This window comes from Arvicanthis niloticus, chromosome 13 (assembly GCF_011762505.2).
Source record: "Arvicanthis niloticus isolate mArvNil1 chromosome 13, mArvNil1.pat.X, whole genome shotgun sequence".
In the NCBI taxonomy this organism is placed as follows: Eukaryota; Metazoa; Chordata; class Mammalia; order Rodentia; family Muridae; genus Arvicanthis; species Arvicanthis niloticus.
This window is the reverse complement of record NC_047670.1, coordinates 72,822,762-72,847,439: the sequence shown is the minus strand read 5'-3', so window position 1 is coordinate 72,847,439 and position 24,678 is coordinate 72,822,762. Positions and strand designations below refer to the sequence as shown.

The 24,678-nt window shown below is 46.6% G+C and overlaps 1 protein-coding gene across 2 annotated transcripts; it reads right to left on the bottom strand.

The window, feature by feature from the left end:
- Positions 1-583: 583 nt before the first annotated feature.
- On the bottom strand, positions 584-24,470 carry Spmip11 (sperm microtubule inner protein 11). 2 transcript variants are annotated; one of them, XM_076912033.1, is made up of 6 exons: positions 24,063-24,470; positions 22,469-22,569; positions 21,367-22,359; positions 5,955-6,077; positions 2,655-2,799; positions 584-2,119 (listed from the first exon to the last, which is right to left on the bottom strand). In XM_076912033.1, exons 3-6 carry the CDS (start codon positions 21,443-21,445, stop codon positions 2,071-2,073), a joined length of 396 nt encoding a protein of 131 aa, XP_076768148.1. In that variant the 5' UTR covers positions 21,446-22,359; positions 22,469-22,569; positions 24,063-24,470; the 3' UTR covers positions 584-2,070. The 2 variants fall into 2 exon arrangements, with proteins under 2 accessions (XP_076768148.1, XP_034372120.1); XM_034516229.2 differs by lacking the exons at positions 21,367-22,359; positions 22,469-22,569.
- Between the last annotated feature and the right edge of the window lie 208 nt (positions 24,471-24,678).

Here is a 24,678-nt window from a genome sequence, read left to right as displayed (position 1 = left end):
AAAGGGGCATCTGACCTCACTGGTACTGTGAAAATGACCAGCCAGTGAGCAAGCCTGTGTGTGAGGTCATCAGAAGAACAGGAACTGGACATTCACCTGCAGGTGCCGAAGAATGCAGGCAGCCCGGGAGGAGGCGGCAGTGGAGGCCACACTGACCTGAGGCTCCAGTGTGCCCACATGCTCACTTGCTGTCTTGCTGGCAGGGGGCCTGGAGCGTCTCTACCCCTTGTATTGCCAAATAGCAAAAGGGTCAGGGTTCCAAGAAAGATGGCCCTGACCCCAAACCTGGCCTCCTAAGTCTGGCACTAGGGAGGCCCTGTGCGTTTGTGTAACTGTGTGCATGTTGCTTCCGTGTGTGTGTGTGTGTGTGTGTGTGTGTGTGTGTGTGTGTGTTTGAGGTCTCCATGTGTCTCCACTGGGGACCTGGGGACCGCCTCTCTCCCAGGGGCCTCTGTCTTCTGGTGTCAAGGCAGGGTTTCCTATGCCAAGGGATGGAGAGTAAAGCCCAGGTTGCACAGAAGTGGGATGGGGCTTGGTAGTAAAATGAGAGTGGTCTGGAGAGAGGAGTCCTTTTTGTGCCAAATCCCTAAGTGCCATTTGGAGGCCACATGTGCAGTACGACTGTCTCCCTGCCTAGGGCAGGGACCCAGCATCTGCTTAATCTCTAGTGTTCCTTGGACTTGAACTGGTGGAGGTTCGTGGGTGGAGACTCAGGCATTTCCTGGGTTCCACAACTTGTGTCTTGGGGGCATGGTATGCTTTCTGACTGGCATAGTGTGGGATCCCTCTTTGAGGACCCAGAATTTGGTACTAGGGGGATGGAGCCTAGGAGCTTGGAACTTGGCTGTCCAAGCCTGCCTCTTATCCTTGCAGCCTCCCTGACTCTGGTCTGAATTAGCGGGTGCCTTGGTTTCTCTGTCTGCACCAATTTAAGCCAGAGGCATTCCGCCTCCATTTTGATTGACGATCACTTTGTCTTAGATGTGGACAAGAAGGGCAGAGGAGAGAGTTTCAGGAGGTGTGGAAGGAGCAGGCTGTACTTTTGCCCTTCCTCAAGCTTCTGCCGCCAGTTCTCTGCAGAGGCCTGGTTTCTGGCTTGGTACTGCTTTCCTGGGAATCTCCACGTACCAGTCGATGGACCACTGGGCGTTTGATTATCCAAGGCAGGGGAGAAGAAGATTAGCTGGTCCAGGCAGAAAATTGCCTGTCTCCCCAGCCATATCCTATCTCTGGATAGGAAGGGACTACACGATGCCATTGGGGTGGGGGTGAGGTATACAAGCCAAAGCGGGGAGACCTCGCCTTTGGGTCTGCTTCTTGCCAGGTGGGAGGGCCTTGTCCACACCCTGGCTCCCTGTACCACAGTGCCAGCCAGTCATGTCCTTCTCTGAGTTATCATAGCCCCTCTCCTCACCAGTTGGTGAAGGAGTCAGGGTACAGGAGGCCATGGGCTCTGGTTTTTTAATGTAACCACTGTGGGAGTGGGGGAGGGTGATGTTCCATGTATTTCAGTGAAATATTTAATATATTTAAATATCAATAAAATCAAACTCTTTGTAAAAAAGGCCCTGTTCTCTGCAGCTGTTTGGTGCGGTGTCAGGGTCAGAAAGTGACAAAGCCTGGTAAAGCAGGCAAGCTCCTGTCCCAGGGGTCTCTGGGCCTCTCTCATCTGTGATCTAACAGCTTCCTGTGGTTTTCTGCCTGTCAGGATAAAGCTGCAGCATCTTCAGAGAGCATGACTGCTCTAGGCCTTTCAGCATCATGAGGACAAATGCATCAGCCCAGATGTTCACTCTGACCCCTGTCACACATTAGGCCTAGACCTCTGTGGTTGCCCTTACAGCCCTTTGCATCTTTCACACCAAGATCTAGCCCCATCAGGACTCTCACTTGGGAGTCATGGCCTTGGGATAACTCCCCTGCCTCTCACACCCAGTATGCACAAGTGCCTTCTAGTTCAGCTTGTTTATTCTGCACTCTTCCCCCTCCCCCCTTCTCCTCTCACGAGGCCATCTTCACCCCTCCTCATGCTCTCGTCCAGTTTTCATTTGTCCTGCATGCGTGCCCTCCTCAGTATAGACTGAAGGTTTTGTCATTGAGACGAGAATGATCCACATATCTGAAAAAGAGAGAAACTATCTCAGATTGAGCCACGCCAGGATAAAGGGAAAGGGACATCCTTGAGATCGGTCTTTGTGACTGCCTCTGGGCACGTGGGCAGTGTGACGGAGTGGGACTACTGTCAATGGATGCTGGTTGGGGTGGAAACACCGTCAGGATCCCACAGGAATGCTACAGACATTGGTTCTGTGCCTGTTCGAAGCATCACCCATAAAGCAAAGCAGACACTACACCATGTAGAGACCAGGGTTTGAGGCCTACTTTCCTTGATAAGGCTCAAACCTCTTCCATACCCTGACACCCCCACAAATCCCCCCCTTTTTTTTTTAGCTCTGTCTGTCCTGGAACTCTGTAAACCAGGCTGGCTTTGAACTCACAGACTACAGAGATCCACTTGCTTTTGCCTTCTGAGTACTGGGACTAAAGGTGCTGGCCACTTAAATGGAGCTGAACCATACTACAGGTTTCAGTGTGGAGAGAGAACTTCTGCCACCCTGACCCTCCCTCAGCATCAGGTGATACTGAGACATCACCTGGTCATTGGGCTTTTAATGAGACAATGGTGTGGAGTCTTGATCCATGGAATGGCTTTCTCTGGACGCACGCCCGGGATGTTGGACCTCCAGAAGCTGAAGTTCTGTGCGTCGGTCACGGGGGCTCTGAAGACCTGATTGGGGACTGGATGGTTTGGAAGAAAGGCAGGAGTTCATTTCCTCCAGAGTCCCTTGTTTTTCTGTCTCAGGATAAAAAGCACAGTCCAGGAAGTTGCTGTGACCAGGTGTGGAGGGATCTGGGTACGTGGTCACCACACCCTACCTCACTTCTAGATTCCAGCATCTCACACCCTTCATGGTCAGATGGTTTAGTCTTAGATTTTCCTGTTACTAAGTAAGCCCATCTCTAAGACTTGTGGAAAAATAGGTGGAAACCCACTTGGGAAGTGTACAAAATGGAGTCTACTGAGTCAATTTTTTTTAATTGTATTTTTAATTTTTTTTTTTTACTTACTCACTTTATATCCCTGTGACTGCCCTCCTCCAAGTCACCTCCCCCACAATTCTTCCCCCATCTCTCCTCACTTTCTCCTCTGAGTGAGTGGGACACCCCTGGGTATCTCTCCCCCCCAACCCAGCACATCAAGTCTCTAGTAGTGTCTTCTCCTGTAATATCTTTTCTTAATCACCCTCGCTCACTGTTTCCCTTTTATCTGAAGTAACGCCTAATCTGCTCATTTTAGGGAGTTCCCTGAAACGAAAAAGCGGCACCACCCACTTTGAGAAACCATGTGCAGATGCTATCGAGTACCTGCTGCTCAAAATATTATATAAGGTGTTTGTGTGTGTGGAGGTGTAGCTATGTACAGGTCTATGTGTATTCAGGTACACATGGAAGCCAAAGGCTCCCGAGGAGCCATCTAGGAAAGTCCATCATTACGACCTGGAGTTCCATGATTAGACCAGGTTGGCTGCGCAGCCAACCAGTGTCAGAGACACACCTGTCCCCTCAGCAGCTCTAGAGTCATGAGTGCGTACTTCCATGCCCAGGTCCTTCTGCTTGCAATGTAAACACCTTACCGACTAAGCTGTCTCCATATGTGTGTGTGTGTGTTGCACATGAGTGTGCATATGTGCCATTCCTCTGTGTGTGGGGCTAGAGGTTAGTGTTGACTGCCTTCCTCCATTGCTTTGTTGTTAATAATTTAATGTTGTTAATTAATTAATTTTTGGTTTTTGAGACAGGGTCTCTTTACATATCCCTGGCTATCCTGGAACTTACTATGTAGACTGAGTTAGCCTCAGACTCACAGGGATCTGCCTGGTCTACCTCCCAAGTGCTGGGATTAAAGGATAGGCCTTGTAAAATTTCATATTTTAAAGATCAATCTAATATTTTCTGGTTTTCTCTGTAATCTTGAGAATTTTAAAAAATCCTTAATCCTTTGACTAAATGTTACATTTTTACCTAGCTGTCTTCCTATTAATTAATAAGCTTTAATTTTTTTTCTGTTAGAAATAACTTAAATACCCCTTTTCTTATATTTGTTTTGATATCTAAAAGTTTTTAGTTTACTTATGGCCTGACCTGTGGTGCAAGCCTGTAATCTCAGTTATTTGGAAGGCTGAAGCAGGCAGACTGTAAGTTTAAGTCTGAGCAATGTAGTGAAAGTCTGAAAATTATATATATATATATATATATATATATATATATATATATATATGGCTGGGGAGATGGCTCAGCGGTTAAGAGCACTGACTGCTCTTCCAGAGGTTCTGAGTTCAATTCCCAGCAACCACATGGTGGCTCACAACCATCTGTGATGGGGTCTGATGCCCTCTTCTGGTGTACCTGAAGACAGGGACAATATACTCACATGCAATAAGTCTTTTAAAAACTATAGATAGATAGATAGATAGATAGATAGATAGATAGATAGATAGATAGATAGCTGATGGGATAACCCTGTGGTGAAGTGAAATTCAGTGAAAGACTTTGGGTTCAATCCTCCCAGTTTGGGGGGGGGGGGGAATCAGCTCTCATTTGAAATAGTTACAGAGTCACAGAATTATAGGAAATACTACTGGGAGATCCCTGACCCTTGGTGGTGACATTTTACAGTACATGTCACATTGGGGCAGTAACATGCCAGACAATTCCAAGCTGTCATCCAGGGCTGCAGTCTGTAAATTCTGGTACACTGACCTGTTGGCTTCTGTGCCTTTGTCAGTGTAAGGATATCATACAAATGGAAACCGGATTGTGAGCTGTTCGGGGCTGGCCTTTCTTGATAAAGCAAAGTTGGTGTTTACTGAAGGAGGGAGCCGGTAAGGGAGGGGGGCGAAGCAGAGTGGGAGGAAATGGTTTTCTTCTTTCTTTCCTTATTTGTGTATGTATGCCGGTCTGTTGTGTTTACCACATTATGGGTGTCTATGGAGGAAAAGAGTGTCAGATCCCCTGGGATTGGTGTTACCAGCAGTGAGCTGTCATGTGGGTGCTGGGAACCGAACTCCAGCCCTGTGGAAGAACAACTATAAGGACTCTTAACCACTGAGTCATCTCTCTAGCCCCAGAAATGGCTCCCTCCCTCTTCCCTCCCCCCTCCCCCTCTTCTCCCCCTCCCCCTCCTCTCCCCCTCCCCTTTCCCTCCCCCTCCCCTCCCCCTGCCCTCCCCCTCCCCTTCCTCTCCCCCTCCCCCTGCCCTCCCCCTCCCCTTTCCTCCTTTTCTTCCCCTCCTTTCCCTCCTCTTCCTTTCCTCTTTGCTTGTTTATTTATTTCATTTGTTTGTTCAATTTGAGACAGAGTTTCTGTGTGTAGCCTTGGCTATCCTAGAACTCACTCTGTAGACCAGGCTGACCTTGAACTCGGAGATCTACCTGCCTTCCCAGTGCTGGGATTAAAGGTGCATACCACCACTACCGAGGTAGGAACAGTTTTCTGTAGAGAACGCAATTCCTTGAAGATTCCTAAGATATACTGCATGCATTGAGAGTCTGTCCTACAAGCTTTACTGGACGAAGCTAATGAGCTCCGATTTTCATGTGGTTGGGAGAGGTTAAATGGCTGAAGGAACTTCACCAAGGTCACCCAACTTGTTTGAGTTTGGGCTCAGTTCAAATTACAAATTTGATGCTGGCTCTCCCCGTCCTCAGCGGGTACAGCAGCGCGACAAAACACCACATACGTTCTTTCTTGTTTCAGCTTTGTGCTGTGATCCTCACAATTCTGGGAGCCCCAGGAATACAGGACAGCACCCCCTCCTATCACGGAGCCTGTGACATCCCAGCCCCTCTTTAGGAGCTCAGACTCATTCGTGTTTCCCACTCCAAGGTACTTACATGTTTTTAACCACACTTTCCGCACAGCTTCCTGGTACCTCTCATGGCTGTTCTGGTGCACAGAATAATTATCATCTTCTGAGGCGATCGGGGGAAGCCTTGTGGGCACCGAATCCTTCTGGTCTGAAATGAGAAGATTCTTTTTGAGTACTTGGCAAATGAGGCTACTTTCTTCTCTGATTTTCCTGGTCGCTGTGCCAACTAGGTACATAGGGATCTTCCCTAGCTCTGACATTTGGTTCTCCACATCCCAGTAGTTAAATCATCAAGCCCGTGATAGAGGGGAAGGAGGAAGAACTCGGGGTTCATGAGAAGCCCTCACCACTCTTCTCTGTCTCCTAGGTTTTGAATGGCTTCCCACTGGACTTGGGAGGCTGGATAGGTATTTAGGATAGATATTTGCACCAGTGCAGGTGCAAATGGGCGTAGACTTTCCCCAGACTGACATTGGCATAGAACATCAAATGGTCTGAAAGGAGAAGTCAGGGCTGCTAAGTCCTGGAAGATGAACAGTTGTGGGCCAGGGCAGAATTATGAAGGTGCTTCAGGCAGCAGTATGGGAGCTGCTTCAGAAACAGAAAGAGGGGGGTAGAGGAAGGAGCTTTCTGTTGACTGGAACCTGGAATGCTGGGTGATGTGGAGAAGGATGGATGTTGGAGGGAGGGGGGGACCTGGAAAAGTTGCATGGTGGGTACATGGTGGTCGTGTTTTGGAATTATCTCTTATAAAGCAGATTTTTGCTTCACAAAACCCAGCTCTCCTTCACTGGGCCTCTCAAAGCAAAGGAAACAGGCTAGCTTTACATCTAACACATCTAGATTTTGTTTGTTTGTTTTTATTTGGGACAATATTTCACTATGTAGCCCTAGTTGGGTTGAAACTTATGGAGACCAGGCTGGCCTTGAACTCAGCAATCTGCCTGCCTCTGCCTCCCCAGTGTGGAAATTTAAGACATGGTCTGATTTTGAGCTAAAGATGGGGTTGTAAGGAAGCTGCGTCCATACAGAGCTTTTGCTAGTGACGGGCACTGGCAGCAGCAGCTCCCCCCCCCCCTTCTCCAAGCAGCCCTAAGAACTGTCTCTGGGGCCAGCAGTGACCACCATAATGTCCAGTGCAACACTGTCTGCATGCATCTCAGAACCCTGAAGCGGAGTGGAGGTGACAACTTTTAAGATGCAGGACAGAGTGGCTTGGTCAGGGGTGAAAAGAAGGGTGTTGTCTAGGGTTGCTCCGAGATTGCTTTTGGCTGTTCCACACAGTTTGTCACCCAAGCTGTAAAGAAGCCGGGTCCCTGACCTCTTTTCCCCTAGCCAAGCTCCTAATAAGAACCAGTGCTTCATTTTGTCTTCTCTGTGTCTCTGTTCTGTTCTCCCGGAGCTGTGGCTCTGACCCACCCCCTCAGATTTTTATTTTTTCCCCTTCTTATTAGTGCTTGTCAGGGACTAGATCAGTATTTACCCTTCTCTCTGGAAACTACTCAAGATGGCTGACTCATCTCGAGGGTGAGGTGATGCTGCTTCTGTGGCGTTCTTTCCCAATCCCTGAACTGTTTTCCTCCTCTTCTTAGCTCGGCTTCACTCTCAGCATCTCTCTCCTTGCCTCTCCATTTTGTCCTCCAAAGGAAATCTTTAACATCCTGTGACTGAGGATCCCACTGGAGTGAGGAACGGTTTAAACGTAGTCTTGGGGGGGGGGGAAGTCCCTTCTCACCAGGCTGTGATGGTGCACACCTTTAATCCCAGCACTTGGGAGGCAGAGGCAGGCGGATTTCTGAGTTCCAGGCCAGCCTGGTCTACAGAGTGAGTTCCAGGACAGCCAGGGCTACACAGAAAAACCCTGTCTCAAAAAACCAACCCCCCCCCCAAAAAAAAAAGTCCCTTCTGTGAAGCTGCAGATGTAAGAGGGGTTGGCCATCCTGATAGCTCGACTAGGGAGAGTGCTGTCCTGGGATCCTGGCCTGTAGCAGGGGCTGGTCCGCACTTAATCGTGGGTTTCAGCAATGAGGGGTCATTTCTGGAAATGGTACCATTTGAGCCTGGTTGTTCAGCTTTAAGGCAAGGTAAAAATGGCAGTATGTCCGTGGACAAATTGTTGTGGATTGAGGAATAATGGCAGGAGTATTTCTGGTGGGTGTTGGGAGCTGGGCTGAGAGCAAATTATGGTTTTAAATGCAGGTGACAGCAAGAGTACCTTCTGGTCTCCAGGCGTCAGACTGTTCTTAAGATACCACCAGATGATGCTCTCTGTTATTTCAAAGCACAGAGCAGCAGGCTCTGAGCTTCCCATACGGACGGGAGCTGCGTCTGGAGTCTGCGCCACAGTCTCACCCACTTGGATGCCTGCCACTTGAGTCAAGCATACACCTCCCTCCTAGGTTCCTTTGGTTTTTTCTTTTTTCTTTTCTTTCTTTCTTTCTTTCTTTCTTTCTTTCTTTCTTTCTTTCTTTCTTCCTTCCTTCCTTCCTTCCTTCCTTTCTTTCTTTCTTTCTTTTTTTTTTTTGTCAAACTGGGAGATATCCTTGGAAACTTAGAGCTTCTTCCCCCAGACTGCCCAGGTTTGGAAGGTGCCTGGGTGAAGGATGGGTAAGAGACACGTTGTGATTACTGGGGAATGCTCTCTACAAAGGACACAATGAGAGAACTCCACTGTGCTGGGGATTCAAATCAACATCTTGTTGGCTGGTGGTACAACAGAGGTTCTTCACACAGCCAGTTGATGCCCTGCCCTGAATGGTCCTTGTGGGGGCATAAATGGGATGGACTGTGACTAGCTTCTTCTAGAATTGGGTCATTAGTTGGGGGGTTGCCCTAAGACTACATTTAATGCTTTGACTGTACTTTGACGATATCCTGGACAATATGAGAGTGCTTGAGTACATCTTGTTCTCATCCTAACTAGTGATGCAGTGTTTTCTGTATTATAGGCCGTCCTATAAGCAGGAAATGGTCCTAGAATCTAGTTATCCACAGACTTAGTGACTCCTTGAAATCTGACTTCTAGGTTAAGGGTTGGTTCCAGGTTCTTGGTTCATAATGGTGACAATATCCAACACACAGTACTTGCAACTGTCTTGGTCTTGCTGGTTTACAAATGGTAATACCACTTAGCAAGAAATTCATACCAGAGGCTGGAAAGATGGCTCAGTTGTTAAAAGCACTGACTGCTCTTCCAGAGGTCCTGAGTTTAATTCCCAGCAAGCACATGGTGGCTCACAACCATCTGTAATGGGATCTGATGCCCTCTTCTGGTGTGTCTGAAGACAGTGACAGTGTACTCATATACATAAAATAAATAAATCTTAAAAAAAAAAAAAAAGAGTTTCCATAAGCTATTTTAAAAAGAGAAAGATTCTCAGGATGAGAGAAAATTTTATGGTATTGTACGTAAAACATGGTGACTCCTGGGCTGGCCGGCCCAGCAGTTATGACTGTTAGCTTGCTGTGCTAACTTGAGAACCGAGTTCATCTCCTCAAACCCATGAGAAGGCTGGGTGTGGCCCCATGCGTGCATGCCTGTAACTCCAACACAGGGGACAGAAGAAACAGGATTGCCGATGTTTGCCGGCTGCAATTCTAGTCAAAAAGTGGGAGCACTGAGTTCTTCAGGACACCTTGCCTCAAAGGATCAATGAGGAGAGAACGATAGGACATAGAGTGCCCTCCTCTGGCTTCTGTGTGAGCACAGGCCTACTCCTTCATACACATGTGCACACACCATCTACACATGGATCAAACAGACACACAAACGTATTGTTAACTTGAAAACGATCCCTATCTAGGCGGACATAAATGGTATTGGTCTGGGAGTATGAAGCTGACTTGCGGAAGTGTGTTCAGAGGGCCATCCGTGTTTACTGTCTTCCCTGATGCAGGGTCATTATCTGTGCTTTGGGAGAAAGTGGACAGAAGCAGAAGCCCAGGTAGCCAGGTCCTCAGGGTATGTTTGCCACGTGCAGCCAGTTCTGTGCCGTTGTGTCTTCCTTGAGTGCTGTGCCTGCTCATTCCGAGTGTAGGGAAGCAGATGGGGCATGGGCAGCAGAGCGGCTTAGGGCTCCAGACTACTTAGGTAAGTGAATTTCCTAGAGATAAAGATTGCTAACACTCATGTGCCTTCCTCCTTAAAGTAGGGGCCATTTTTTTTTTTTTTAAACAAAAGGAGACAGAGACATGGAGAAGTTTAGTCATTTGCCTGTGGTAAAAAACTTACATGTGGCAGAAACATGAGTTTAATCTGAATTGCTTGGCTCAGGTGACACTCTTCCTGAGCATACACAACTGCTTCTTGAAATAGCTATGTGTGTGTGTGTGTGTGGGGGGGTGTGTCTCCAGGAGAGACGGAGGACTTGGACTGACAGCATCAGTCTCCTTAGAGGTGTGCACAGATGATGGGGATGGGGCAGGGGGTTCAGCAAGTATGACCGCTCATCTGAACAGATTTGAGTTGGATAGGGGATATGATATCCTTGCCTTGATCCAGAGGGATAGCGCATGCTCTCTGACCGCTACTGAATGTAGGATGTAATTTCTGAAAGTCAGCACCGGAAGCAGAAAAGACTGGGACTTGGTAGGTCCCAACTCCCAGTGAGTTGGACCAGTCCCAGTGGTGAAGAACAAGGAGGAAAGGCTGAGCCCCTGCAGGAGAAGTGAAGAAGTGGGCCCACGCTGGAGGCTTCGTAGCTGGCTGTGAGACGCATGGACTATCTAGTTGTATGGATGAAACTTGATGGCCTGTGACGGTGATAAGCATGTATGGTTTCAGGATGCAGTTCCACACAGTTGTTCTATGTATTACAAAGGCAGAGGGTCCCTGGCCAAGAGTACTGTTGGCTTAACTGTGCCACGCATGCTCCTGTTTGAAAAGCTGGAACTACAGCGCCCTCTGCTGGAGTTTACAGACGGGCATCTCTTGGTTCCCAGCAAGTGGGTCACTGGCTAGGTGGCTCAGAGACCAAGAAGCCTAAGATTGAGCAGAAGACATTGCAGGTAGAACTGAAAGTATTTCCCTCCTTCCCTTTTTCTCTCTGTCTCTCCCCCCTCTCCCTCCCCCTCCTTCTCCACTCTGTGCGTGCGTGCGCCCGTGCGTGTGCGTGTGCGTATCAAAAGACAACAAGACAAGCTAGGGTGTCAGCCCTTGCCTTACAGCTTGTTACAGAGGTCTCTCTGGTTGCTCACCCCTGCATATGCCCTGCTGACCTGTTCTGCCAGACTCTCCCATCTCCTTCACAGGGTGTGACAGGTGTCCCTGCACCAGACTTTTATGTGTGCTCTTGGGATTGAATATCAGGTTGTCAAGTTCTCCTCTTGAGTGCTTTACATACCGAGCCATTTCCCAGTTCATCTGTATTCTACATGTAAATAACTCACTGCCTAGCCTGGGTTGCCCTGTTTCGGCCTCCCAATTGCTGGGATTACAGCATGAGCCACCACTCTTGGCTCACAGTGTTTAATCTGTGACCAAAAGGTAGACATCATCTCCATTTACAGGTGAGGGGCCAGAAGCACTTTGGATTTGGGGAGTGTTAGCTCTTTCTGGCCACACAACTCTGGGTACCACATGAAACTGAGGCTCTGCCTGCTGAGGACAGATCAAAGCATGCTCCCTCTCCCCTTCCTCTTTGTATATTTTAAAAAGAGGTTTATTTTTGTTTTATGTGTATGTATGTGCCTGAGTGTATGTACACCACATGCATTCGGTGTCCATGGAGACCAGAGGAGGATGTCGGGATTTCCTGGAACTAGACTTACAGATGGTTGTGAGCTGCCATGTAGGTGCTGGGAACTGAACCCAGGTCCTCAGGAAGAGCAGTCACTGTTTTTAATTACTGGGCCATCTCTCCACGCCCTGTGGTTTTGTTTTCTTTAATCAGAAGGAAAAGAAGGGAAGGGTTCAGGCCTGGAGGAATATCTGTCTGCTTGACTCACCTCAGTGAGTTTTCATTAAGATTGTAATAAGGGAACAGGGGAAGCTTTTTTGAGTTGAATGTTTTAATACACTTACACCCACTAGGAGAAGGAAAAAAAAATCATCCTTCAAAGAAAAATTGTGCTAAAAATATTCCATGGTAGTAAGAGTGTTTGGGAAGATGACTATGAATAGGTTCACTGGCGGAGTTGCCGGTGTGGCTGGCTGAAGGGCCACGTCAGAATGTGGCTGCTCTGAGCTTGCAGAACAGGTTGAAGCCTGTGTGCACATGGTCAGAACAAGGGTCAGGCTTCTTGGCAGGAAGTACACTGTCCCCCTTTGTCTGCAGGAAATAGGTGCTAAGTCCCTCCGTAAATGCCTTAGACCATGGGCAGCGCTGCACTCTGTATGGATCATGGTTTTCCTGTATGTACATTGCTGTAATAAGGTTTAACCTATAGAGCATGCACAGTAGGAATACAATAAAATAGACAATATACTAACAATAAAATAGCAATAATATACTAAAATAAAAATTTTGTAAATTGTGTGTCTCTTAGAATTCATGATAGCGTACCCACCCATTTGGTGATGGCGTGAGGAGCCTGAGCAAGCCCAAGTGAGCCTGCGTGATGGGACAGAATAAATGAATGATGGAGACATTATGTCCTTAGCATCAGTCGCCGAACAATTGGGAAATACTGATGTTACTGATCACCCCCACCCCCAATGCTTAGGCCAGATCTAATTACAGAAACATCGGGCAATCCCAAATTAAGGATCATGCTGCAAACTCAGTGCAGTGAAGCAGAGGCGGCAGAACCACTAGACGGAAGAGACACGCTCACCAAGTGTGGAGCAAAGCTCTTAATTAGACCCTTGAGGAAACATTTTGCTGTAGGGACATTAATGTGACAACCAGCAGAACAGGAATATTGGACTGCAGGTAATTAGATGAAGCAGGAGAGCTAACGGGTTTGCTAGACTGTATCTGTGCCAGGTGATTGTTCTTAAGAAATGCAAACAAGCAGGGTGTAGTGGCCCACACCTTTAATTCTAGCATTTCTGAGGCAGAGGCAGAGGCAGGAGGATCTCTGTGAGTCTGAGCCAGCCTAGTCTACATAGCTAGCTCTAGAACAGGTAGAAATACATATTGAGACCTTGTCTCAAAGTGGAAAAAGAAAGGAAGGAAGGAAGGAAGGAAGGAAGGAAGGACAAACAAATGTTTAGGGTAAAGAGATAGAGCATGAGAAATGATTTTTAACTGTAAGAAAGACAACTGGGTAAGAGACAAAGCAAAGACTGGCAGAGTGGTGACATATAGCTAATTAGGGCAAAGGGGATGGAGAACTTCCTTGTACTAGTCTTACAGTTTTTAATTTTGAAATTATGTCACCAAAAATGTTTTTTTTAATGATAGAATGGTCCTATGAATTTCTTTCTTTTCTTTCTCAATTCTGCTAAAATAACCAGGTGTCTTGGCATACACCTTTAATCCTAACACTGGGACGTGGAAGAGGCAGGAAGATCCCTGTGAGCACCAGGCAAGCCGGGTTGTCATGGTATGTCAGGGCTACACAGTGAGATCCTGCCGCAATGAAATAAAATGAAATAAAATATTATTATCAATTACATTTATATTAGCTGTCAAGGGAAACAATGTAACAGATGAGACATTTTGGAACTATGTGGAAAACATATAAAATTTATGTGGAAAACACATAAAATGTGGAAACTATCTAACAGAACACAGGATATTTAGTTGGTTTTTTTTTTTTTTTTGAGACAGGGTTTCTCTGTGTAGCCCTGGCTGTCTGGAACTCACCCTGTAGACCAGGCTGGCCTCGAACTCAAAAGAGCTCCACCTGTCTCTGCCTCCCACATGCTTGGAGTAAAGGTGTGTGCCATCACACCCAGCACGGATGTAGTTTTAATCTAAGGGCTCATCTGGATCTGAGCTGATTCATCAAATGCTCCAGACTCTGGCAGTAAGAGCCCTGTGGAAGGCAGTGTGTAAGACAGGCCTGACAGCAAGAAGAGGAACTTTGCCCACAGAACTTCTGGCACAGCAATGGTGAGCTGAATAGAAAGGGACTGACAATCTTGAAGAGTTGTCAGTGAGGACTGGCCTGGTGTACAGGGCTGAAAGATGGCAGTTAAATAGAAGCCACGATCCTCAAAGCGGGGTTCTTAATTATCCTTCTCTGTCTTCATCCCAGCACAACAGGCCTCTCCCCTGAGACCCCGGAGACAGGACTGGCTCCTAGAAGGGCTTCCTTCTTCCAGCCTGTGCGTGCCAGTGAGTCTGACGGGCTAAGTCTAGTGCTGGGGTCCCACATGGCAGCCGAGGAGAACTGGCTCCTACAAACGGTCATCTGACCTCCACACCCTATGTCATCTGACCTCCACACCCTATTTTTGGCTGACAGTATTATTGTAATTAATATTCTATTTTTTCAGTTTTCTTTTTAAAGTACTTAGTTTGTTTATTTTTCGAGACAGGGTTTTTCTGTGTAGTCCTAGCTGTCCTGGAACTCACTCTGTAGGCCAGGCTAGCCTCGAACTCAGAAATCTGCCTGCCTCTGCCTCCCAAGTGCTGGGATTAAAGGCGTGCGCCACCACCGCCCGGCTTTAAAGTACTTTTTTCTTTATGTGCATCAGCATGTTGCCTGCATTCATGTCTGTGTGAGGGTGTTGGATTCTCTGGAACTGTAGTTACAGACAGTTGTGAGCTGCCATGTGGTTGCTGGGATTTGAACCTGGGCCCTCTGGAAGAGCAGTCTGTGCTCTTAATTGCCGAGCCATCTCTCCAGCCCCTACTTTGGTCTTCTTAAAACAAGAGACATTTTTTTGTTTTTGAAACAGGGTCTTTCTACATAGTCCTAGCTGTCCTGGAACTCATTATGTACACCAGGGTAGCCTCAAACTCACAGAGATTTGCTTGCCTCTGCTTCTCTAATGCTGGGATTAAATGTGTGAGCCATTGCCGTGTCTAGTAAGTCTTTTTTTTTTTTTTTTTTAAGATTTATTTATTTTTATTTTATGTGCATAGGTGTTTTGCCTGCATGTATATTTGGGTATCCTGTGCTTGAGAAGGCACGAGAGGGTGAGAGGGTGTCTGATTCCCCTGGGACTGGAATTGCAAGTGGTTCTGAACCACCATGTGGGTGTTGGAAATCAAACCTGGGTTCTCTGCAAGAGCAGCCAGTGTTCCTCATGCTGAGCCATCTCTTCAGCCCCAAGACAATTTATGGTCTGGGATGGAGCAGAACTCAAATAGCATGTAACCCAGTCTGGGATTGCATTTGTGATGATCCCCCTGCTTTAGCCCCTGAACGTTGTGATTACAGTCATGATGCTGGGTGGTGGGTGGCACACACACCTATATCCCATCACTCGGGAGGCAGAGACAGGTAGAGCCCTGGGAGTTAGAGGCCAGCCTGGTCCACAGAGTTCCAGGACAGTCAGAGCAGTGAAAGCCTGTCTCACCCTCCCCCCATCTCTCACTCAGTCATGAGCCCCGTGTCCTCTTTCCTGTTCCTTCTTAAAGAAACATGGAGAGCCAAAGACTATTTTAAGATTTGTTAATGAATCAAAAATGGGGACTGGAGAGATGGCTCAATGGTTAAGAGCACTGACTGCTCTTCCAGAGGTCCTGAGTTCAATTCCCAGCAACCACATGGTGGCTCACAACCATCTGTAATAGGATCCAATGCCTTCTTCTGATGTGTCTGAAGATAGCGATAGTGTTCTCTCTCTCTCTCTCTCTCTCTCTTTTTTTTTTTTTTGGTTTTTCAAGACAGGGTTTCTCTGTGTAGCCCTGGCTCTCCTGGAACTCACTCTGTAGACCAGGCTGGCCTCGAACTCAGAAATCCGCCTGCCTCTGCCTCCTAAGTGCTGTGCTGGGATTAAAGGCGTGCGGCACCATTGCCCAGTGATAGTGTTCTCATATACATAAAATAAATAAATCTTAAAATAACAACAACAACTACCACAGGCCTCAATAAGTTCGAGGGTTGGGGGAAGGCTCAGAGAAAGAAGAGCTAAGGCAGGAAACAGAAGATAATGTCAAATAATGTATAGTATTCATGGAGAAAAGGGAAAACCAGAAGGAGGAGAATGGTCTTGGAAATTAAAATACACATTAGTTCTCCCATCTGTGTTTTCATACTCAAGTTTCATTTATTCTTGGTCAGTCATGGTCTGAAAAGATTAACATTCCAGAGTAAGGGGCTGAAGACGTCACAGGTTAGAATGTACATTGCTCTTCCAAGGGCCTGAGCTCAAGTCCTTGCACCTAGAGCAGGTGGTTCACAGTTACGGTTAACTCCACCTCCGGGGGATCTAGCCTCCCAGGGACTCCACTCAAGTGCACACAGCCTTGTCTTCCTCCCACATTCTTATAACTTTAAAAACGGAACCTTTTAACAAGACTGGGAATAGGAGCAGGGCATGATGGTGCACACCTGTAGTCCCAGTCTCAGGAGACAGAGGCAGGTGGATCTCTGTGAGTTTAGAGACTAGCCTTTGGTCTACAGAGTGAGTTTCAGGACAGCCAACAAGCAAAACAGAAAAAAAAAAAATCCAGAATAAAAGTCGGGCATGGGGCACATGCCTGTAATCCCAGCACTTAAGAGGAGACAGAGAGACCAATCAGTTCAAGGACAGCTTTACCTACATAGCAAGTTCAAGGCCAGTTTAGGCTATATAATGTTCTGTCTTAAGCAAAAACCCCTGAAATAAAGAGGGAAAAAAAGGAAGAAAGAAAGGAAGGAAGAAAGAAATGCTTAAGGAGAACAGAGAACAACTTCTCAAGTATTGATCCTCTGTTACTGTCACTTAAACTTTTTTTTGTTTATATTTTATTTATTTATTTATTCATAGCAGGATGTGGTGTCACATGCATCTGATCCCAGCCCTCTGCAGAAGCTGATAGATCTTTGTCAGTTCAAGGCCAGCTAGGGCTACATAGTGATACTCCATCTCCAAAAAAAAAAAAAAAAAAAAAAAAAAAAGTTGTTATTGGTGTGTGTGTGTGTGTACATGTAAGATCACCATGGAGAAAGTGCAGAGGGCAGAGGACAACTTGTAGGAGTTAGTTCTTTTCTCCCCAACCATGTGGGACCCAGGGATTGAACTCCGGTCTTTGGCACAGCGGCAAGTGCACCTGCCCATTGAGCCATCCTACTGGTCCCTCTTTTTAGTATGTTTTCCCTTTTATAAGAATAGATGTTTTGCCTGCATGGTGTTTGTGTACCACATGTGTACCCTGTTGCTATGGAGGCCAGGAGAGGGTGTTGAATCTACTGGCACTGGCATTACAGACAGTTGTAGATGCTGGGGACTGAAGCTAGGTCTTCAAGAAGGGTCTTAACTGGTGATCCATCTCCCCAGCACCTCACCACCCTATCTTTTTTGAGTTTATGTCCCTCACTGGCCTGCAATTTGCTAACTAGGCCAGCTGACTGGCTAACAAACTCCAGAGGTCCAACTATCTCCACTCCCCACGTTTGGAATTACAAGAACATGCCACCATCCCTGGCTTTGTTTGTTGTTGTTTTGTTTGTTTTTGTTTTGTTTTTTCTTTTTTGTTTTTTCGAGACAGGGTTTCTCTGTGTAGCCCTGGCTGTCCTGGAACTCACTCTGTGGACCAGGCTGGCCTCCAACTCAGAAATCCGCCTGCCTCTGCCTCCCAAGTGCTGGGATTAAAGGCGTGCACTACCACTGCCCGGCCAGGTCTGTGTGTGTTCTTACTCCAGGTCTTTATGCTTATAAGGCAAATGATTTACTGACTGAGCTATTGCATGGCTCCCAGAAAAAGTTTAAGTAACTTTTATTATAGCATATTGCTATAATTGTTCATATTCATTAGTTATTATTATTAGTTTCTTACTGTGCAAACTTATAGAGTAAAATTTATAGCAGGTAAAGTTTATGTATATATAGGAAAAAGCAGCATACGTAGCCTTTGACACTGTTCAGTTTCAGGTTTGTACTGGAGATTTTTTTTTTTTTTTTTTTTTTGGTTTTTCTAGACAGGGTTTCTCTGTGTAGCTCTGGCTGTCCTGGAACTTACTCTGTAGACCAGGCTGGCCTCGAACTCAGAAATCTGCCTACCTCTGCCTCCCAAGTGCTGTGCTGGGATTAAAGGCGTGTGCCACCACTGCCCGGCAGCACTGGAGATTTTGGATACATCCTCCTCAGATTCTAGAAACTACTGGAATAGCCAACCCAGGATGCTCCAACACCTTCTGATAGTCTTCCATGCAAAAACTGAGTCCACTTTCTCTTCCCTTGAGGCTTGGTTTAGTGACCATCTTCTGGGAAGTTGTGTTAATTAACTTTCTGCCACTGGAGTAGAATGTCCAAGATGATCAATTTATAAAGAGAAAAGGTTTTATTTTGGTCCATGGTTTTGGAGGTTCTGGTCTATGACTTATTGTCTCTGTGGTGAGGCAATACATTATGGTAGCGGGGCATAGTGGGGCAAAAGAGGAAGAGACAGGGATCCCACAGTCTCTTTGAGCACCCCCAATGACCTAAAGACCTTCTATTAATCACCCCCAAAGGGCCAGTCATCTCCTCATAGTGCCACCTGGAAAACTAAGTGTTTAAGTAAATGGAGCTTTAAGAGAGGTTTAAGACCCAAATAACAGTGCAATAGAAAAGATAAGTGTGACCATTATTTCTGGATCATAGAAAGTCATCTGTGTGCTTGCTATCATGTCTGTCTGTCTATATGTCTATCATCTATGTCTCATTTCCCTTCCTCCCCTCCCTCTCCCCTCCCACCCCCCCCCTCTCTCTCTCACACACACACACACACACACACACACACACACACAGAGGAAAGTAAGCTGCTATGTAGAAACATTTAGCCTACAGAGAGGCCAATATGGGTAGAAACTAAGTTGCCTTGTTAATTGCTAGAGACGCTTTGACTTCTAGGCATTTTAGAAATGGCTTCCTCTGTCTGCCTCAAACTCTGGCTACACATAACTGCAGTTCCTAACATTCTGTCTGCAGCCATGAGAGAGACCCCGATGCAGAGCCTTCCAGCTAAGCTGCCTCTGGATCTAGACTCTGAAACCATGGAAAGACATGCTCATAGGTTTAGGTCGTGTGTTTTAGGTAAATGAACATTGGCAGTTGAGCGGTAACACTGAGGAACCCTGACAACGGGTGAGCAATAATAAAGAATATAGAGGACGATGTAATGCGTTAGATAATCAACTCAGGAGGTTTTATAGCGTACAGATGAGAACTTGAAGAAGACAGGAGCGAAGAGACAACTAATAAAAAAATGAAACAGAATTCCTCAGGCAGGAAGGGTGTGGGTTTCAGGTTGGCAACACAGTGGACATGCATCGCAGTGCATGGGAAAGATCTGTATTGCATTCTATCCGAACACTGGGGAATAGAAACGAAAATGTTTCTCAAAGAAAGGCTGAAACTAGCCGGGCGGTGGTGGCGCACGCCTTTAATCCCAGCACTCAGGAGGCAGAGGCAGGCGGATTTCTGAGTTCGAGGCCAACCTGGTCTACAGAGTGAGTTCCAGGACAGCCAGGGCTACACAGAGAAACCCTGTCTCAAAAAAAAAAAAAAAAAAAAAAAAAAAAAAAAAAAAAAAAAAGAAAGGCTGAAACTGGAGACTAGAGTCCAGTAAAAGATTCCCCCTCAAGATTCCCAACCTAGAATTCTCCATCTGGAGAAACAGTGTGTGAGGCGAGAAGACCCACCACAGGTTCATCAATACAGACAACTCCTATGCACAAAACAAAGTTACTTATGAAGTGCTACTTAGTTGCTCTTGCAGAGGCCCTGGCTTCAGTTCTTAGTGCTTCTGCAGAAGAGAACAACTGTCTTGTAGCTCCAGTCCTAGAGAATCCAGTGCTGCCTTCTGGCCTCTGGATTTACAGACCCATAAGTAGGCAAAACACTTATACATATAAAATAACTTAAAAAGAGGAAATTACTAACTAGAAATAATCTCTATTTATTTTTGTTGTTGTTTGTAGCTCAGGCTAGTCTTGAATTTGTGGCAGTCCTCCAGTTTAGTCTCCTATGTTCTGTGATTATAGGTATGAACCATCACACCTGGTTTCATGTCCATATATCTGTGTGTATGTGGTATATGCATATATATGCAAGTGTGTGTGTGTATACACTTGCCTACAGGTGTGAATGTGAAGGCCAGAGGTCATCTTCAGGTGTCTTCTTTTTTTTTTTTTTTTTTGTTTTTCGAGACAGGGTTTCTCTGTGTAGTCCTGGCTGTCCTGGAACTCTGGCTGTAGACCAGGCTGGACTCGAACTCAGAAATCCGCCTGCCTCTGCCTCCCGAGTGCTGGGATTAAAGGCGTGCGCCACCACTGCCCGGCTGGTCTGTCCATATCTTAAGGTGGCACCGAACATATAAAAATGGAGCTGGGGGAAGTAAACAACGGGCAGGAGTCATATATCTGAAGGCCAGTCTTTGTAAGCTTATATAGGTCACCAGTTTGGCCAAAGTTCTGATGCCACAACAGCAGAATGAGTAAATTGGTGTGAGCAGATGCTATCCGATCCTTTCATTTTATCTCACAGAAGCTGGTCTTAGGGTTACTGTTGCTGTGATGAGACACCATGACCAAAGCAATTTGGAAAGGAAAGGGTTTATGTGGCAGTTACACACCCACATCAAAGTTCACCTTTGAAGGAAGTCAGGACAGGGACTCAGAGCAGGAACCTGGAGACAGGAAATGAGATTCAAACGTTTCTTGGGGTTGGCAGCACCCTGACTTAGTTGGCCTTGTTTTCAAGGCCTGCTTCCTGATACCTTCTTTACCTTTTGTGTGTCCCAGCCTCTAGAATTTAGTTAACATGGATCTGTCTCTTCCTTTTCCAGGCTGTTGCTTCCTGAGGCACTTCACGTATCATTTCATACTTGGTTCTGGAGACAGTTCCTGTGAATCTTCTCTAAAGATTCCACCATTTGTTTCCCAAACACTGCAGTGGCAGGTATTTCTCCTTTTTGAGGTTAGCAATTCACATTTAATTTAATTATATACTATTACAAGTTTTGTATGACTGCCTATCTTCTTCATCAGATAGTTGGTGACTCAATACATCTCTGTATCCTCAGTCGCCAACATAAGCAAGGGACTAGTTAGTACTGGCTTAATGAATCACATGATTTGGTTGAACAACTATCTTTTTTTGTTTGTTTTTTGAGATGGGGTTTCTCTGTGTAGCCCAGGCTATCATGGAACTCACTCTGTAGACCAGGCTGGCCTTGAACTCACAGAAGATTCACCTACCTCTGCCTCCTGAGTGGTGGCTGGATCACACTATGTGTCTTAATGATGCTATGGAATAACAGAAAGTGGAGCTGAATGGCGATGGCCCCTGCTGTGTAAATTTAACTGTGCTGACGGTAATGAAAGCATATCTTTAACTCTGCTAGGAAAGGAAGTTACTAGGGAGTGGCTGGGCAAGGTATGGCCTCTGCCCCACCATGCCAAATCGTCCTTACCTGTTTCTTGAGTTGTAATTCTTTTTTTACTCTGAAAGTAATGTTGATATCCTAGTAGATATAGGTTGAAGAAAGCCATCTCAGTGGCCCCTTCTCTTCAGAATGTTGACACTGGAGCACCAGGTTCTAGTAACCACGGTAAAGGCTTGAAGCCTCACCAGAACTGGCATTGCCTTTGTCCGTGAAGCACAGGATTGATGGGCTCACTGTGGAGTTGGAACCGAGTGAGCTAAATAATTTCAGAAAGCTTGAGAAATCACATCTAATTACTTTTTATTTTGTTGTTTTTTTTTTTTTTCAAGACAGAGTTTCTCTATGTAGTAGCCTTGGCTGTCCTAAAACTCGTTCTGTAGACCAGGCTGGCCTCACACTCACAGAAGAGATCTGCCAATCTCTGCCTCCTAAGTGCTTGGACAAAAGGTGTGTTGCCACCACTGCAGGCTCATTACCTTTTTTTCATTAATTAGTTTGTTCACTTTCTATCCAGATTGTAGCACGGGCTTGCGTATGCACACATGCACATGCACTTTCCCTTTTTTTTTCTTTTTTTTTTGAGATATGTTTTCTGTGTAGCCCTGGCTGGCTGAGTTCGCTCTGTAGACCAGGCTGGCCTTGAACTAAGAGATCTACCTGCCTCTGCCTCCCGAGTACTGGATTAAAGGTATGAGCCACTGCCACTGGCCTCCAGGCTCATTACACTTTAAAAAAAAAAAAAAAAAAAAAAAAAAGGCATGTCTTTATCCTTTGAAAACTTTACATTAGTGCAATGTATTTTGATCACCTGCATTCACCCCACCTTCCTCCAACTCTACCAGACGCCCTCCATTTTGTCTTCTTCCTAATTGCATGGCCTCCTTTCCCTACCGAGTCCAGCTAGTGTTACTTATCTGCACATGGGTGTGGGGTCATCTTCTGGGGCATGGGCACCCAAAACAGAGTGACTCTCCTTCCGCAGCCATCAGCCTCCAAGGATGGGGTCTGAGAGGCCCTGTCCTGGTGCAGGTAAGCACAGCCATGGTGAGCGGATCTATACAATAGCCAGGCCCCGTCCCCTTCTACCAGCACCCTCCCAAGCCCCTCTCCTTTTGAGACAGGGTCTTACTGTGTCCTGGAAGTCATGATGTAGACCAGGCTAGGCCTCAAACTCAGAGAACTGCCTGCCTCTACCTCCAGGACAGCTAGGGCTGTTACACAGTGAAAATCCTATAAAAAAAAAAAAGTTTCCTTTGAGGTCATGAGATGGCTCGGTTGAGTAAAGGTGTCTGACACTAAGTCTGATGACCTCATGTTTAATCTTTGGTTCCTGTGGTAGAGAGAACACTCTGAAGTCGTCCTCTGATCTCTAGCCTTACACGGTGGCATGTGAAAGCCATGTGGCGTGCACAAGCACATATATATATATATATATATATATATTTCCCCCCCCCTTTGTTTTTTGTTTTTTTTTTGAGACAGGGTTTCTCTGTATAGTCCTGGCTGTCCTGGAACTCACTCTGTCGACCAGGCTAGCCTTGAACTTACCTCTGCCTCCCAAGTGCTGGGATTAAAGGCGTGAGCCACCACTGCCCTATAATTTTTTTTTGAGACAGGATCTCTGTGTAGTCCTGGCTCTTGTTAAGTATCCCAGGCAAATATCCTGTTCCTGTTCAGGCTGAAAAGCTGGAGCCTTGAACTTAGAAAATTTCCACGTGGTGCTGGTGGAACCTTTCCACACGGTACAGGCAGTTTTGGTTCATCCATGAGGACATCCTAAGATACTGTGTGGCTTCTAAACTATTTAGTCTTTATGCACCGTGCCTTGGGGCATTTGAGGTCATCAGAGGACAACTAGAATCAATTCTCTCCTTTGATCTATGATGGGGGGATCCCCTCCCCACGACTGAATTCACATCAGAGTTGGTAGCAGTCTCTCCTACCTGCTAAGCCACCTCGAGGGGCCCTTCATCCACACAGACACATGTCCCAGAGGGCTTCTGGTGTAAAAATCATAGCCCCAAATCTTCAAGATGGGCTGTCAATCCCCAAGACAGTGGGTGGATACAGTGTGCTCTTGGTAAACAAAGATATTGGTAAACAACAGATCTCTAATTTGGGATTGTGTGAGCATCAGTACTGAGTTCAATGCAGCACAGAGGCCTTGGAACAAAGACACCCTGGAGTAGACGGGAGGCTGAGGTGGACATCAGTCCCAGCTTGCTTTTTACAGCCTCACAAAGTAGACTTAGGAGTGAGTCCAGAGCGCACATTATCTCTGGATCTGCTTCTCCTGATAATCGTTCCCCAGGCAGAGTACAAATTATCTCCTGTTCTCCTTCGTTAGATAACCTTTCCCTAGCGGGTGGGTTTCCTAGAACTACTGACCTGACCCGCAAGGGCGCTTGCATAGCCTTAGGGACCTGACTGGATGTCTGGAAAATGCGCCGGAGAGCTTATCGCATTCACTGACAAGAGGAAAGAATGCAAAAGAAAAAAGGCCTAGTGACCTGAATGATAAACGTTCAGTAGCGATTGCGAGCGTGGCGGGGTGGTGCGCGCCTTTAATGCCAGCGCTCAGGCAAAACCCGTCGCATTCCTGAGTTCCAGGGCTGCCATAAATAAATAAATAATAAATAAATAGGAGAGAAGACCCCTCTACCAGGGCTGCCATAAATAAATAAATAGAAAGAAGACCCCTCTACCCTCCAAACCCAACTAACCAAAACACGTCGTGTCCTTTAGACGTTGAAGCATGAAATCAGTAACGTTAATTTTATTCCTTCCAGTTGATTGTCGGCAGTGAAACGGAAGAAAGGCTGCTACAAAACCGACTGAACCCAGGAGCCTTTTAGCGGCTTTAACGTTTCCGTACAGGGCAGGGCCACTCACAGTCTTTGTCTTTTCTCGGTTTTCTGAGACAGTCTCGTCTATTTTCCCTGCCACTGGCTCCGTAAGCCCGGTATTAAAGGCGTCTCCATCACGAACGTCCTCGGAAAAGATCCAGCCAAGCGCAACGAGAATCAATCAAGGGCGGCAGGCGAGGCAAGCTTAGCACAATTCTCGCGCGGAGAGACGAGACTTTTAAAGGATGACGTCGATAGTCCCGCCCACCGGGGGGATAGGATAATATGGCCGGCGCCTGAGTCCCAGCCTCCAGTTGGTTCCTAGCCGGGGACTTGGCTGTTGGCTTTTCTACAGGGTGTCGCAGGGATCATTCCGGAAGTAGGCGCTCCAATCTTCGTCTTCCTGGGCGGAAGTGTGTCACAGCCTGGTGGTCGACCCTTGGAGGAAGTTCGTCACGTCGCAGTTGTCTCGGCACGGCGGATGTGTGTCGCC